The sequence below is a fragment of the Kwoniella dendrophila genome, chromosome 2, assembly GCF_036810415.1.
Source record: "Kwoniella dendrophila CBS 6074 chromosome 2, complete sequence".
NCBI classification, from domain to species: domain Eukaryota; kingdom Fungi; phylum Basidiomycota; class Tremellomycetes; order Tremellales; family Cryptococcaceae; genus Kwoniella; species Kwoniella dendrophila.
In genome coordinates, this window is record NC_089477.1 from 463,052 (window position 1) to 477,003 (window position 13,952).

At 39.3% G+C, this 13,952-nt stretch overlaps 5 protein-coding genes across 5 annotated transcripts; 2 read left to right on the plus strand and 3 right to left on the minus strand.

Moving 5' to 3' along the window:
• Positions 1-176: 176 nt before the first annotated feature.
• Positions 177-2,242, minus strand: L201_001597 (uncharacterized protein; the record flags this gene model as incomplete). Its single annotated transcript, XM_066217385.1, has 4 exons — positions 177-1,600; positions 1,654-1,753; positions 1,826-2,076; positions 2,128-2,242. The coding sequence occupies 4 exons, from the start codon at positions 2,240-2,242 to the stop codon at positions 177-179; spliced, it is 1,890 nt and encodes a 629-aa protein (XP_066073482.1).
• Positions 2,243-3,313: 1,071 nt separating this feature from the next.
• On the plus strand, positions 3,314-5,716 carry L201_001598 (uncharacterized protein; the record flags this gene model as incomplete). The annotated part of the gene is made up of 11 exons (XM_066217386.1): positions 3,314-3,455; positions 3,513-3,670; positions 3,753-4,069; positions 4,161-4,245; positions 4,310-4,385; positions 4,444-4,469; positions 4,533-4,760; positions 4,829-4,961; positions 5,027-5,094; positions 5,158-5,375; positions 5,461-5,716. 11 exons carry the CDS (start codon positions 3,314-3,316, stop codon positions 5,714-5,716), a joined length of 1,707 nt encoding a protein of 568 aa, XP_066073483.1.
• Positions 5,717-6,115: 399 nt separating this feature from the next.
• On the minus strand, positions 6,116-8,981 carry L201_001599 (uncharacterized protein; the record flags this gene model as incomplete). The annotated part of the gene is made up of 12 exons (XM_066217387.1): positions 6,116-6,341; positions 6,420-6,543; positions 6,645-6,793; positions 6,888-6,929; positions 7,005-7,145; positions 7,212-7,314; positions 7,389-7,399; positions 7,470-8,009; positions 8,088-8,143; positions 8,212-8,287; positions 8,354-8,555; positions 8,651-8,981. The coding sequence occupies 12 exons, from the start codon at positions 8,979-8,981 to the stop codon at positions 6,116-6,118; spliced, it is 2,001 nt and encodes a 666-aa protein (XP_066073484.1).
• Positions 8,982-9,835: 854 nt separating this feature from the next.
• Positions 9,836-11,138, minus strand: L201_001600 (uncharacterized protein; the record flags this gene model as incomplete). Its single annotated transcript, XM_066217388.1, has 4 exons — positions 9,836-9,878; positions 9,954-9,973; positions 10,059-10,267; positions 10,391-11,138. The coding sequence occupies 4 exons, from the start codon at positions 11,136-11,138 to the stop codon at positions 9,836-9,838; spliced, it is 1,020 nt and encodes a 339-aa protein (XP_066073485.1).
• Positions 11,139-11,484: 346 nt separating this feature from the next.
• L201_001601 (uncharacterized protein) lies at positions 11,485-13,155 on the plus strand (the record flags this gene model as incomplete). Its single annotated transcript, XM_066217389.1, has 10 exons — positions 11,485-11,515; positions 11,575-11,604; positions 11,678-11,857; positions 11,934-12,018; positions 12,092-12,098; positions 12,178-12,255; positions 12,318-12,375; positions 12,434-12,578; positions 12,658-12,822; positions 12,915-13,155. The coding sequence occupies 10 exons, from the start codon at positions 11,485-11,487 to the stop codon at positions 13,153-13,155; spliced, it is 1,020 nt and encodes a 339-aa protein (XP_066073486.1).
• Positions 13,156-13,952: the final 797 nt, after the last annotated feature.

Here is a 13,952-nt window from a genome sequence, read left to right on the forward strand (position 1 = left end):
GCTATGAGTTTTTCACAGAAAAGTTTCTAAGTCACGCGGAAATACAAACGCGTTATCGAACCAACTCAAGTTAACGGAGGATCGATATTTTCTTCGGGAATTCTGATACCCTTCCTTCTTTTTTCCATATATTTGTTCGCTGTTTTCTGGATCAATTGTCTGTTAGGATAATAGTATCAGGAGGTGGGATGGGAGAATATCTGCCTTTTATAAGAATTTGTCGATATGACACTAAGGGGAGCAACCTGATATCCGTACGGAGGCTGATCTTTCATTCTGTCATATTGAACATGATGTTGTACAATTTGGGGATGAGATACGGGCGTTATAGCTAATCTAGACATATCAGGTAATCTTGGTACGCCGAATGAGGGTTGTTTAGGTGGTATCGGTTTGTGAAAGCGCGGGATAGCACGTCCTTGAGGTGTTGGGGGAGGGAGTCGGGCGTGGTCCCTGCAGTATTTAGCGACTTGCGCGATGTTTCCTGCTGGAGGAGCCGGTAGGGCATTTTGTTGGAAGGAGGTATCGCATGTATAAGATCGAGGCATCAGGTTGTTCTTCTGTCTTTGGGAGATTCCAGGTGTTCGACTTTCATCGATTCCCGTTTGCTCTGAGAGGTCAATGGAATAAGGCTTCCTTTGCTCATCAACTTGATGCTGAGTATGGAGCTGTATAGATGAGTCCTCTGTTGGCATTTGTGGCACTGATGGTAACATTGCGGAAGTCTGATCAGCACGTGCAGGTGACAGACGATGCTGTTGACGGGCTGTAGTATGGATTGTCTCGTTGTGGCGTGACTGAGATGCCGCGCTTCGAGACTGGTGGTCTGAATAATTAGCTTGTGATGGTGATTGGTTGAGGGCTGAGTTGGATGATTCTACCTGGCCAGATTTGGAGGATATCTTGAGAAAATGATCTTCCGGTAGTTTCCATTTGTTCTTTACGGTGATACCTCTTAAATCTTTCTGACAAGCTTCATCTTCCCTTCTCTTCCGTTCCATTTGTTCATATATCCATAGCCTTTCTCGTTCCTCCTGTTGCTGATGTTCTATGAACGCTCTTCGTTCTAGCTCTTGATGACGAACTCTTGCCTGTATTTGCTCTTCTATCCTTTCGAGCTCCCTTATCCGCTGTTCTTCTTGTGCCATCGCTTCCCACCTTCGTCTCTCCTCAACGTCCGCTTCTTTCTGCTTGTAATCTCTATATTCTCTATATTCGATCCCCCTTCGATCTTCCCTGTCTACTTGACTTAGTGTTCGTACAGATGCGGGGGCTTTGTAGCCATTTTTGACAGTAGAAAATGAACTTGCTATAGTAGGCCAGTTAGGGGAATTGGTGATTCCGGAGGGCGGAAGCTGGCTATTGGGACGATAGGAGTCTTGTTGAGTCCATGATTGAGCAGAAGTCATGTTGTGTGCCGAATGTGCATAATGAGCTGGATGCTGCTGAGTCTCGAAATGGAATGTAAACGGCACACCATTAGTTGGATGGTAAACGGGCCGTCTATTCCAGTGCATTCTAGCTTTCTCAGTTTCTGAGGAGGAGCTGAAGCTTTGATTAGGTTTGAGATGTAGAAAATCGTTTTCGTTGAAGGGTTTGACTAAGAGACCTTTTGAGCCGGATTCCACCTGATCTTTCGTTACCGCCACTTACCAGAAGGTCGATTGTTCTTTCTTCGCCTGTCAGCCAAGTGAACTGGTTTAGATGCTTTACCGTGAGATAAAAAGCCCATCCTTCGTGCAGTGGCAGCGATCTATGACATTGGTGAGCTTACAATACATTCGCTAGTTTTGGGAATAGGAGGTGCAGGTGTCGCTCTACGTACCGTAATTCTTTCATTTGGCTTGTACACATTTTTGACGACGCGACTGTTTGCCACTTTGGCAGCAGCTGATAATTTTTGTCGTTTCGAGCTAGGCTGTTCGTCTTCTTCATACTCCTGATCTTGCGCACCCTTACCGATATTAAGTTGTTTTCGGCCAGATCTGGATTTTCTTGTATGCTGGATAGGCCGAGGAGACTTAGGCTTGACCACTGCTGCTTTAGCTCTGCGTTGGAGCTTACGAGCCAGTCTTCCTGCGAATCGAACTCAGTGTTTTGCAGTCACTCGAAGACGATGGGACTTACGCTGCGCGCTTTCAATATCATCTTCTTGGCTTGGCCTTGGCTGGTGGGTTCCAGCTCGATAGTAGGGATGGTGTCCAGGGGGCTCTGGCTGGTAAGGAAGTCTGCGATCCTGCATTTCAGCAGGCCGTGGTATGTTGTATTGATAGACTTCTGCTCGATGATCATTCCTGACATAATTCTGTGCTTGATGGTGAGTCTCAAGGTGTGATTGATTTCGGACGTATGGATCATGCTGAATGCCCTGACGAGGTCGATGTTCCGGATAATGTCCATTTTCATTGTTCTGACTGGCTTTGTGACTTCTATCATGATGATTCAGCTTTAGATGATCCCTTCTTTCACTTCCATTGTCAATAGTGGTAAAATCGCTTCTATGCCCTTGTGAGACACCGGTTACTCTCTCGAAGAAACGTTGACCTTGTTCAGAATGGATTTCAAGATAAGGTTGAATAGAAGCTATATATCTTCTAATATGGTAATTTGGAGAATTGTCTTGTTGTATAGGGATCGAACGGATGGGAGGGTTTGACGTCATATTTTGGTCGAATAGAAGGATAACAAGGATCAAAGGGTGAAATTGGTCAAGAGGATTTGAAGAAGGTCAAAAATGTTGACAGCTTTTCAAGTTTCAATTTGTTGTATTATACGAAGCTCCAATGAGAAGAAAGATAAAAGGTGATTGTGAAATATGGTAGCCAAATGCCGATTTAGAAAAAAAGCTTAGTCAACCGCATACAATCGAGATTACATATGTAACGATCAAGGATTATATTTTAGAGATAAAAGATAACGATTTATTTTGACTTATCATTACAAATCCAGGGTAATCATAAAAACATTCCACCCCGGTAAATCCTAATTGTCCCAATGCACTTTCTAATCATAGCTTAATCAATCCTAATCGCCCCCTACGATTATCTGGTCAAGAATCGTATTTCGGGTGTGCCTGAATCTCTATTGCCGATTACGATTTTATCATTTTCGACCGGGATATTTTGGGGTTGGTAATTACCGCGATTTAAGCACGTTGACGTGATTTTTGAATTTTCATTCAAGGTATCTTTCCTTCTATTTTCTTCGTTTGGCTCTTCTGAACCTCACCACTCTCCATCTCGATTGCCTTCTGAGGCTAGTATTTAGACCCAGCTCACTACTCTGGCGATATAAAGGTGGTAGAAACGATCAGATGAGCAGTCCTCCCCCGATATCAGCATTAGCTCCAGAGATAACGCCGGCCGAAACTTATCAAATAGATAGTGATGATTATGACTCTGATCAAGAAAGAGATGATTTAGAGGATGATGAATATGACAAGCTGGTAGAGGAAGGTGAGATGCTTTTCTTATCAACACCAATCAGGGAGCGACAGCTGACGATAGGAGTAGCTGAAAATGGATATAGCGATGAAGAAATGAAACAATTCACGAATCAGCTGAAGGAATCTGGGCTTGTAAACTTTCTACGAGATTATCTATTAAAGCATGATAATGAGGGACAAATGAGATCATTGAGGAAATTGCTACTTGGTTATGGTATAATACCTGTTAGTTTAGCTCTTCAAGAATCACCTATCGTACTATGTAGCACGGGCTAGCTGACGATTTACATCGTTGTTATCTGAACAGCCAATATCACTGCGTAATCCAGCTACACCGAATTTACAATTATTATCATTTGCCAAAGTTGCATTATCCAGAATATTACGTCGGAGAGAAAGATTGACAAACCTTTCCACATTAGATGATGCTATAGATTTGTTCAAAAAATCAAAAAAAATTATTGTATTGTCTGGAGCAGGAATTTCAACCTCATGTGGTATACCTGATTTTAGATCTTCAACGGGATTATATGCAAATTTACAAAATGAAGGTAAATATGATTTAGATGATCCTCAACAAATGTTTGATATTAGATATTTCAGAGAAAAACCTGAAGTTTTCTAGTAAGTCTCCTTCCCCACACCTTATTCTTCTGTATCTATGTTATCGGTAATCATGGGTCATCAAAAGCTCATCGAATGATCCTTTGAATAGCTCATTTGCAAAACAGATATATCCAAGTAATTTCGTCCCCAGTCCATGTCATAGGTGGATCAAGTCATTAGAGGACAGAGGTATAGTGAGTTAAGCATTCCTAGGCGCTGAAACAAAGAGCTCATGGTTGAACACTATTTTTTTATAAGCTGTTACGCAACTACACCCAGAATATAGACACGTTAGAAAGTTTAGCTGGAGTTGAGAAAGTTTTACAGTGCCACGGTAAGTAGATAAGAATGACCAGTCATGAAGCGTAACTCAGCTGATCGTTTGTGAATAGGCTCATTCAAGACTGCATCATGTCTTGTCAGTTAACTGGCCATATCCGTTTGCCTTACCGAACTGACTTGATACTGCCCATCTTCGTAGCGATGTAAAACTCGGTCGCCGGGTCAGAGCATAGAACCTCATATCATGTCTCAGCAAGTACCTTATTGTGGAATTTGTCGAAAACAGAGGGACGAAGAAATAGCTCGTAAGAAAGCGTTAAAAGAAGCATCTAAAAAGGGCAAAGGAAAAGCTAAAGCGCAGTGGGATGATGAGGATGATGAGAGTGAAGAGGATGAATGGGGAGGTGGCGAGCCTGGGATAATCAAGGTGAGTTTCCTGATCAAGATAAACCAAATTCTGATCACCAGCTCACTCTCTCTCTCATCGCCGTCTAGCCTGATATCACGTTTTTCGGTCAAGCACTTGATTCTGAGTTTGATGAATCTCTATTCAAGGATAGAGAAGAAGTCGATTTGTTGGTGATTATAGGGACTAGTCTGAAAGTAGCTCCTGTCAGCGAGGTATTGAGTGAGCAATTTTGCTCGAATGCTCTGACTACCGGTAAATGAAAGCTGACTGCGTATTCTTTACAGCACATATACCGCATTCGGTACCTCAGATATATATCAACCTTACTCCAGTGCACCATGTACAACCCGATGTGAGCTGCTAGAATGCGCTTCAAGTCTCGGGCTACAGCTGACGGTCTTTCAACGTATCTTAGATATGTTTACTCGGTGATGCAGATAGTATAGTGACCTATCTTTCATCGAAGCTGGGATGGGAGATGCCTCCTCCCTTAGCTATAACGCAGCCATCAGCATCTACCGAGAACGGTAATTCAAAACCTCACAACGCTGAAAGTGAAAGCAAGATTGATCGAGCTACCAAAGTGAAGATACCGCCTGAAGAAGGTGAATGGTTGACTGGAAAAGATGCAGCGTAAGTGTGATATTTGCAGCTGCATAGATCTCATTTAGCCTTATATCAACATAAAACTAGCAAGCTGATTTGAATTGGTGTTTAGGTCACATATACATATGTATCGAAAGAAAGGGGATCCCGAAGCATATCGACCACAAATAAACCAGACTATATCCGATGATTCATCAATTTCACCTTCATTGAAAGCACTGGAAAAGCAGGAGGAAGGAGAAGAAGATGAAGAAATTCCAACTTCATTAGTTGAACCTTTGAAAATTGGTGAAGCTGAAGATGGTTATATAAGTGATGAGAGCGATGTAGACGAAGAAAGGCCTTCTAAAAGATCTAAAGGGAATTAACTGAATGAACCGATGTAACGTACGGTTCACATCCTATGGGATTATTTCTTGTTAGTAATGAATGAATATAAAGCAAGTTGCATAAGGGAAGAATAAAAGCGGGAATTTGTTGTACGCTGCCCAGATACACTATATGTCGGATTGCGCTTCATGTATGCATTGTATAAGTACTTTATTTCGCTCCGTATTTGATCTTTATTCAATTATAACGTTGATTTTTCTTCCTATCTATTATACATATTGGTAATATTGTCCAGTCTATTTAACAAGAAAGGAAATATGTTATATTAAAATTATATTCTATTAATTATATCTCCCAAACATTCCTCTTCTTCTGGCTTTGCATTTTGCTTTTCCTTCTTCAATTTGATGTATCAGACAACATGACTTGAATCTAATTTAGATTTGTGGGATAGGAATGAAATCTCTTTTATAGTTGAATTGTTGAGCATTATTCAAAAAGAAATCTGTTCCTTGTTGTCTATAATCATCTTTGAAGACAGTAGTATTGCCACCTTTTAATCTTAAGATATTCTTATCGTTTGTGTATGTTGGCCAATTTGTAGAGTTCAAAGCATCTGATCCGGAAGGTGCGTTAGGATTAGTGTAATAAGCAAAGTTTAACCTATCAATGAGAGAACAGTTTAATAAGCATTCCTGAAGAATTCGTGTTAAGATGAATGAAATTTTGAGGATTACTTACCAATAGTTCATCATGGTAAGAGATATTTCTTGATCTGCTGCAGTGTAATTCACACTTGAACTACCAGTAACTGCAGCAGCAGCTGGCGCACCATATACATAAGGCACTTCACTACCGTGATAGACTGAAAAGAAATCAAAGTCAACTCAATCCTACAGCAACCAGCAAGAAGTATACAATCTGGACATCTCCACCGGAATAGCAATCCTAGTGAGGGAAACTTACCTCCCAAGGCAGGGTTGGCTCCAGGTGTAAGTTGTTCAAATTGATAAGTCCAAACTTGATCTAATCCATTTGATTCAGCTTGTTGTAAAAAGTATCTTCTAGGTGCTTGGAATTGTCCATCACCGACGATTGCTGCTACTTGTTTGTGACTAGGAAAAGAGAGGGAAGAAGCAATTTGATTATATCAGCTTGGAGTTACATAGTGAAGCGATCGCATTGATATACAAGCAGAATTGCACTTACGCTGGAGCAAAGCCGAATGTTTGGTTTCCAGTATCGAATGGTCTGTTCCAATCAGAAATTGAATCAGTCAACGTCAGCCCTAATGACACATTCCATGAGGTGAAAATCATCACTTACGATCCCAAAGAAGGGTCACTAGGATATACAGTGAATAATTCAGCGAGAGTGGAGTTACTAGGATCAACAGGTTCAAGAATGTCTACTAATTGAAGTGCGATAGCGGTCGAGTTGACAAATGATGGAATGAAAGCGGTTCCTCTAAGGAACCATGCATGACTGTCAGTATTGCAGCCAAGCAAGGTATAAGAAGAATATACCACTCACTCATCCTTGTTGTTTCCTGAAATGAAAGGTATTTTTGCAAATTTACCTTGTGATAAGAGTGTATGAGGTGAATCGGGAATGAGATCACCATCAACAGTTGGGCCTGAAATAGAACGGAAGAATCATGGCAGATTAGTACGACAGAGCTTTCGATTGTGCGATGGACCGAGGACATACCGTAAACGAAACTAAAGAAATACCACAAAATACAAGATTAGCTATGTCTTCATTAAACATAAGATAGCCCTATCAACTTACCCAGAGAAAAGAAGATTTGATTTAACAGCTAATTGACCTTTCAATAAAGCTTCAGCAGGGAGAGCTTTCAAACATTCGAAGCCAGTCAAACCTGTTGAATTTGCTGATGTAGCTGCTACAATAGCGACGGTTGAGTTAGCTGATGATGAAGTTGAATTACCTGCTGAAGTAGCAGGAGTAGTACTGTTCGAAGTAGAAGGTGATCCGGCGGTGGCAGGTGACGTTGAAGCTGAAGCTGAGCCTGAACAGTTGGTAGCTACAAGTAAAGCTTGATAAGCATCTTCAAAAGTTGATGCAGTTGGACCAATTGGTGTAGTTGATTGAGCACCAGATTCCATGATAGCTCCTTTAAAAGTATTGATATTCTCATCCAAGTATAAAAGTGAAATAGCAATAGCGCCTGCTGATTCACCAAAGACAGTCACTTGATCTGGATTACCACCAAAAGCCCAAATATTCTCCTGTACCCATTCAAGACCCTTCTTGATATCTTTCAGACCAAGATTAGCAGCGTTGTTTTCAGCAAATCCAGAACCGGTTCTAAGTCAATGTGATGAGATATTAGTTACTTGGCTTATATAGTTATACCAAAGATGAAAGGACAGGAAAGGTACTTACGGCCATCCGAAAGCACCGAGTCTATAATTGAGAGCTACGAAGATGAATGGTTTACCCTACTCAGATATAATTCTCGGTCAGTTTTTAGTGAATGAGTAATCGAATTTCATTTGAGCGTGCTCACAGTTTTAGCTGCAAAAGCTTCTAAAGCAGTAGCGTTATATATATTGATATTTCCACTTGTGAATGATCCACCATAACTGTCAATGAAAAGACGATTTTAGTAATCAAAATTTGGTCAAATTAAAATTCAAGATTGGACTCACATCCAAACCATAACAGGTAGCCAAGTAGTTTGAGCATTAGCACCTTGAGGAGCGTAAACGTTCAGATACAAACAATCCTCAGATTGTGATGTTACACCTGATCCTGTTGGATCTTGAAGACATGCCGGAGGAGGTTTTTGAGCTGTCACTGAGAAGTTGTATGTGTAACTTTCTGGTGGAGCGAATCTAAGATCCCCAACGGCTAAAAACGATAATAATGCATATATGTGATTAGTATACTTCCCTTATGCAGATATGTTTAGGCAGGATTACAATTGCGATACGTTATGAACTTACGAGGTTTAGCATATGGAACACCTAAATAAACATCTTGTTGAAATGCAGCAAAATTCAATCCGGTAATTTCAACTGGATTTCCATTTGATGTATCAGGATAAATTGTTACACTTGGATTATTTGATGTTGATGTTGAATTATTGCCTGATGTTGATCCTGAAACTGTTGATGCTGATGAACCTGCTGTAGCTGTAGCTGTAGCTGATGCAGTTGCATTAGCGGCTATAGGAGTTGAACTTTGAATTGCAGATGAAGCTGATGAAGCTGTTTCATTCACCGGAGCAGATTGAACCACTAAAGGTAATAATGATAATAAGATAGTCCACTTCATTTTGAGGATCACTTCTTTATCCTTTTCTCCCGGTGGATCAGTCGATCAAAACGAGGAAAATGATCTGCAAGAAAAGAAGAACCGAACTATCAAATAAATGAAATGACTTTTTATATACTTATGGCATATATGAACTCAAGCATGCATGTATACGATATAAAAGATTGACCTTGTGACCGAAGAGTCAACCCTGATTCTGATTGATCATCTTCTACATGCAGTAAAATTATGCTAAAACACAGGAATACGTTAGCTAAAGAAGTAATTTCATCATCGCCTTCATCACCACTTTGCTCATCATAACCGGAAGGTCACCGGAAAAGTGGAGACTCATGTCCGTGCCTGATCGTTACCCCGAATCGGTAAGATTACGGTTACATTTCTCAATTTTACTGGACAACTTGGATAACTACCAACGATGGGACTTTCATCTAATTCTATCGCGAAGTATGGAATTATGTCTCATTGTGATAAGACATTCGCATCATGTACAATTTGAATAGAAGTCGAACAGTTTTACTAATCCATTTTTCACTTCATCGAGGCAAGATCTACATCTACACCGACATGCTTATTCGGGCATTGGCCTTATCGGTGTCACGAGACCGAGGACCGTGTGTTGAAGGATATGATAGCTTGTCAAGTGAACTCGGAAATAGGGTGAACAGTCACATACTGTACATACGCGGCCGTTGCGAAGATATACACGAAGATACAATGCAATCGAATCGACTGAGAGCCTAACATTACAACACCGTTCTGATACACTAGACTGGAAGTAAAATACAACAAGTCTTCCCGTAGTCCTAAGCGAAGAGACGATCCAACTGAATAAATAATCACGACTAATTTGTTCAAGGTGGATAAGGCGAAGTATATACAGAGATTGATGCTTCTCTATAGACAAAACAATGATATCAGCTTTTTGGTTCTTGCAGGGATCAATTTCAAGAAGTGCAACCTTTGACTTACTTGACCCAATTCATCCAACCCTGGAGTACATAACAAAAGACAGTACAGACGTTAGTAATTATTTCAGTTTTTCCAAAGATATTTATGATAGAGTGCTTCACATACCTGGTACTGAGCTCTAACCCATAATACGATTCTATCACCTGGTTCAACAAGTTTCAAGGTAGGATGATCGGAATGTAGTGTGACAGTATGTGATTTATAGTATTGTCCAGCGTGTACATTATTTTGTATTGAATGTCTTGAATTTTCAACTTCTTTATCTCCTCTTAATAGAGATATCTCAAACCATGAATAACTTTGTTCGTATGTACCTATAGAGGAATAACAATATCTATCAATATTCCGTGAATTGGTGTCGTGATACCAAGGTCTTCTATTGATATATAAAGGAAAAAGAAAATGTCGGTTTTGTGTCGGATAATAATTGTACTCACCATAATGTGCAGGATTACCACTACTCCAACCTTGATCTTTTGATAAAGTTTCTATTATACATTTCCTTACCCAAACTTGATCATAATTTTCATTTAAATCAGATTCTGTAGTTAACCTTGAATTGCTTCTTGTCCTTGTACTCATATTACTATTTGATCTTGATTGAGATGGTCTCATTGAAGAGTACAGGTCCGTTTGTGGGTTTGAAGTACATCCTATAGGAGATGATAATAAATACCAAATTTTACCATTCTCACAATATAAACCACCCCCTCCTCGTTTTCCTTCATTAGGATTCATTCTTGAAGATAAAGGAATTTCATTTGATTGACCCGAACAGAATAAGGCTTCCAAGCCATCTTCACTTCGAGGAGGAGGAAGAGAATCAGGTAGATAAGCTGTATTATCATTTGATCTAACTAATATCCTTTTTGAATTTTTTCTTTTACAACTTGACCAGTATTCCGCATAATCTAATATTCTAGGTATCAATTCATTTGGTAAACCTCTAAACCTTAAATATGATTCAACTAATTTACAATCATCGTATGTAGGAAGTGAATGCTCATGTATAACACCAGTCTTTGTATTTGGTGCAAAGAAATAATTCAATATAGTTTGTCGAGAAGGTGTCAAGGGCGGTACTGGTGCTAAAGGTCGACTACGATTTGAAGAAGTTGATTGTAGTCGCGGTTGTGATTGATTCTGCTGAGGAGGATTGGTTGGATGTGAATGTGATGATCCCATATCCTATGTATACCTATATCATTGATACTTTGAGATCTCTTCCAGCTATAACTGATTGACAGAGCACTCATGTATAATATAAAACTTCACGAAGACAAAATCACAGAACACGTCAAAGGCAACAGATGCATGTCTTTATCCGGTATTTAACCGATCACTATCTAAATATAATATAGGGTCCGTGATTTTGAAAAACTGACTCGTCTGAGTAACTGTTCATTTTCTTATCGATAACAAAGTCAAACCTATCCCGGTTTTGGGTTTTCATTATTCTTCTATCTCTTAATCCTCACAACAGAAACCTTCTTGTTATTGTCTTCGATAACTTTTTAGAAAAATAGACAGAATGAGTAGAAAAGCTGGTCTTTATGATATCTGTAAGCTGTCACAATATGTAATCGTAGTGTTTATCCTTCAGCTCACGATTTTGATTTAGCTAAACCACGGTTTGACCTTTCCACTTATGGTATGTTCAATTCAACCTCTTCTGGGAATATAAGATTTACAATGTACAAGTGACTGATCTGATATGTATCTAGGTGGAAGATTGGCATATTTTTATTCCACTACATCACCATTAACGCTTCTTGCTTCTTCATCACAACTTGAAAAGGCTCAAAAAGATGTAACACATTTTGAAAGTAAAATAAAAGAATCTGGTAAATCAGGATGTTGGGTAAATCAACAACAAAAAGAAATTTATGATAATGCTAAACAATGTAAGTACGCTATCTCAGCTATCACAAGCGAGCCTCTCTCTAAGTTGGCTGATACTGTAAGTGTAATACCTGTCAGTGGTAAACTCATCTATACATCCTGATACTGGTAAACCCGTACCATTACCTTTTAGAATGTCTGCTTTCGTACCTACAAACTTGATGTAAGTTCTCTTCATCGCTTCTTCGTGATAGTTTAGAAAGCTCATTGATTGGCTTTTTTCTACCGCTTTGCAGAATATGCGTGAGTTTCTTTAAAAAAAAAAACACAACGTTTCTAGGAATACGATACGTTTCGGGAAGCTAACACATGCATTGAGCAGGCTGGTATGCTTATGCCAAACGCAAGTTTGAAAAGTGTCATCTTCTGGCAATGGGCAAATCAGACATTGAATGTAGCTGTAAGCTTTTGATCTGTTTGTAGATCTAATTATGAATAAGCTAAGGTTATCAATTTGTACAGGTCAACTTCAGCAATGCCAATAAGTCGATTGAGATGACACCTCAAGAAATTGGTACAGGTAAGGTATACATATAGATTTGGGTATTAATGATTTAGCTTACCAGTTTGTTTTATAGCTTATTTGGCCGCTACTTTCACATCTGTTGCACTCGCTGTATCTTTAAGTAGATTGGTACCTAGATTAAGAGTCTCTCCAGCTGCCAAAGATATTTTAGGTAAATTAGTACCTTTCGCAAGTGTTGCTTCTGCGGGTGTTGTTAAGTGAGTATCCTATCATGTATTCTGATTTCCAGTAGTTGGTATAGAAAGAGCAGTCATGCTAACTAAAACACTTTTACAGCATTTCTTGTATTAGATGGAAAGAAATGAGAGATGGTGTAGAAGTATTCAAACTTACTCGTGATCCAGTTGATGGAAGTGAACGAAAAGAAATTTTGGGGAAATCACCTAAAGCAGGTCAAATGGCTGTTATGCAAAGTGCTGCCAGTAGAGTATTTACCAATGTGTGAGTAGGAGGTCTAAACCATTTCTTAAAACAGTTTTGAGAAGAACCAAAAGAAGCTAATTTGGGATCCTCATATTATTTATTCAATTTAGACCAACACTTATTTTACCACCAATGATAATGACAATCTTGACAAGAAGAGGAGTATTCAATGGACCAAGAGGAAACTTGGCATCGAATTTAACACAATTAACATTAATTGGGTTATCATTAGGATTGTTTTTACCTCCGGCTATAGCTTATTTCCCACAAAAAGCTGAAACCAAACCATCTAAATTAGAAAATAGATTTAAAGAATACGAAGGTCCAATTTATTTCAATAAAGGTTTATAATGGAGCATACTTTACGATATTAGAATATTATCTATTCACGGAACTGGGCTTTAGATGCGCATAGAAGAGTAGGATAGAGAGTAAGATGGATATTTACATATGAGGAAATGGGTCCGGAACGGACACATAATATACCCAATCAATAAAGCATACAATCATGTACACACACATATACAGAATGTCCCCCGCATACTCAACACACAACCGCACGGACCCTTTACCACCTGTCAATGGCGCATATAATGATATCGATTATATGCCTGAACAGGAGATTAATGAATGTGCATATATATGCATACAGATGTGTATGCTAAACAGGTGTGTGGCATATCAATCCTCTGAAGTATATGACTTGCTTTTCCTACTACAGCCACCGACACGTATTTGGGTTAGATCATCAATACCAAAAAGCTCGGACTATCCTTCATTGTGTATTAACCTGTTTCTGAGTTGTCTTTTCTGTCAAGCCTAATGGTAAAAACGCGTGAACAAAGGCACAAGGTATACTATCAGAGATAAAGCTAGCTTAGTTAGTCTTCCTGCTTCGAAGTGAGAAATGTGCTGAAACGTCAAAGGTCATCCTTCTAACATATTCTCTGACCCGTAATCAACCTTTTGGGTCAAGCACGTCCTTTTCCGTACCAAAGCCCAAACATTAATATGAACAAACATACATCAATAGTTATGGGATACAACATCGCTTTTTCTTTCCATCTTGGCATGTTTTCTCACTAATGTATTCTATTGACTTTATTGATCATTTTCGTGATTTTATTTCTTTTCATTCACTCTGTAAA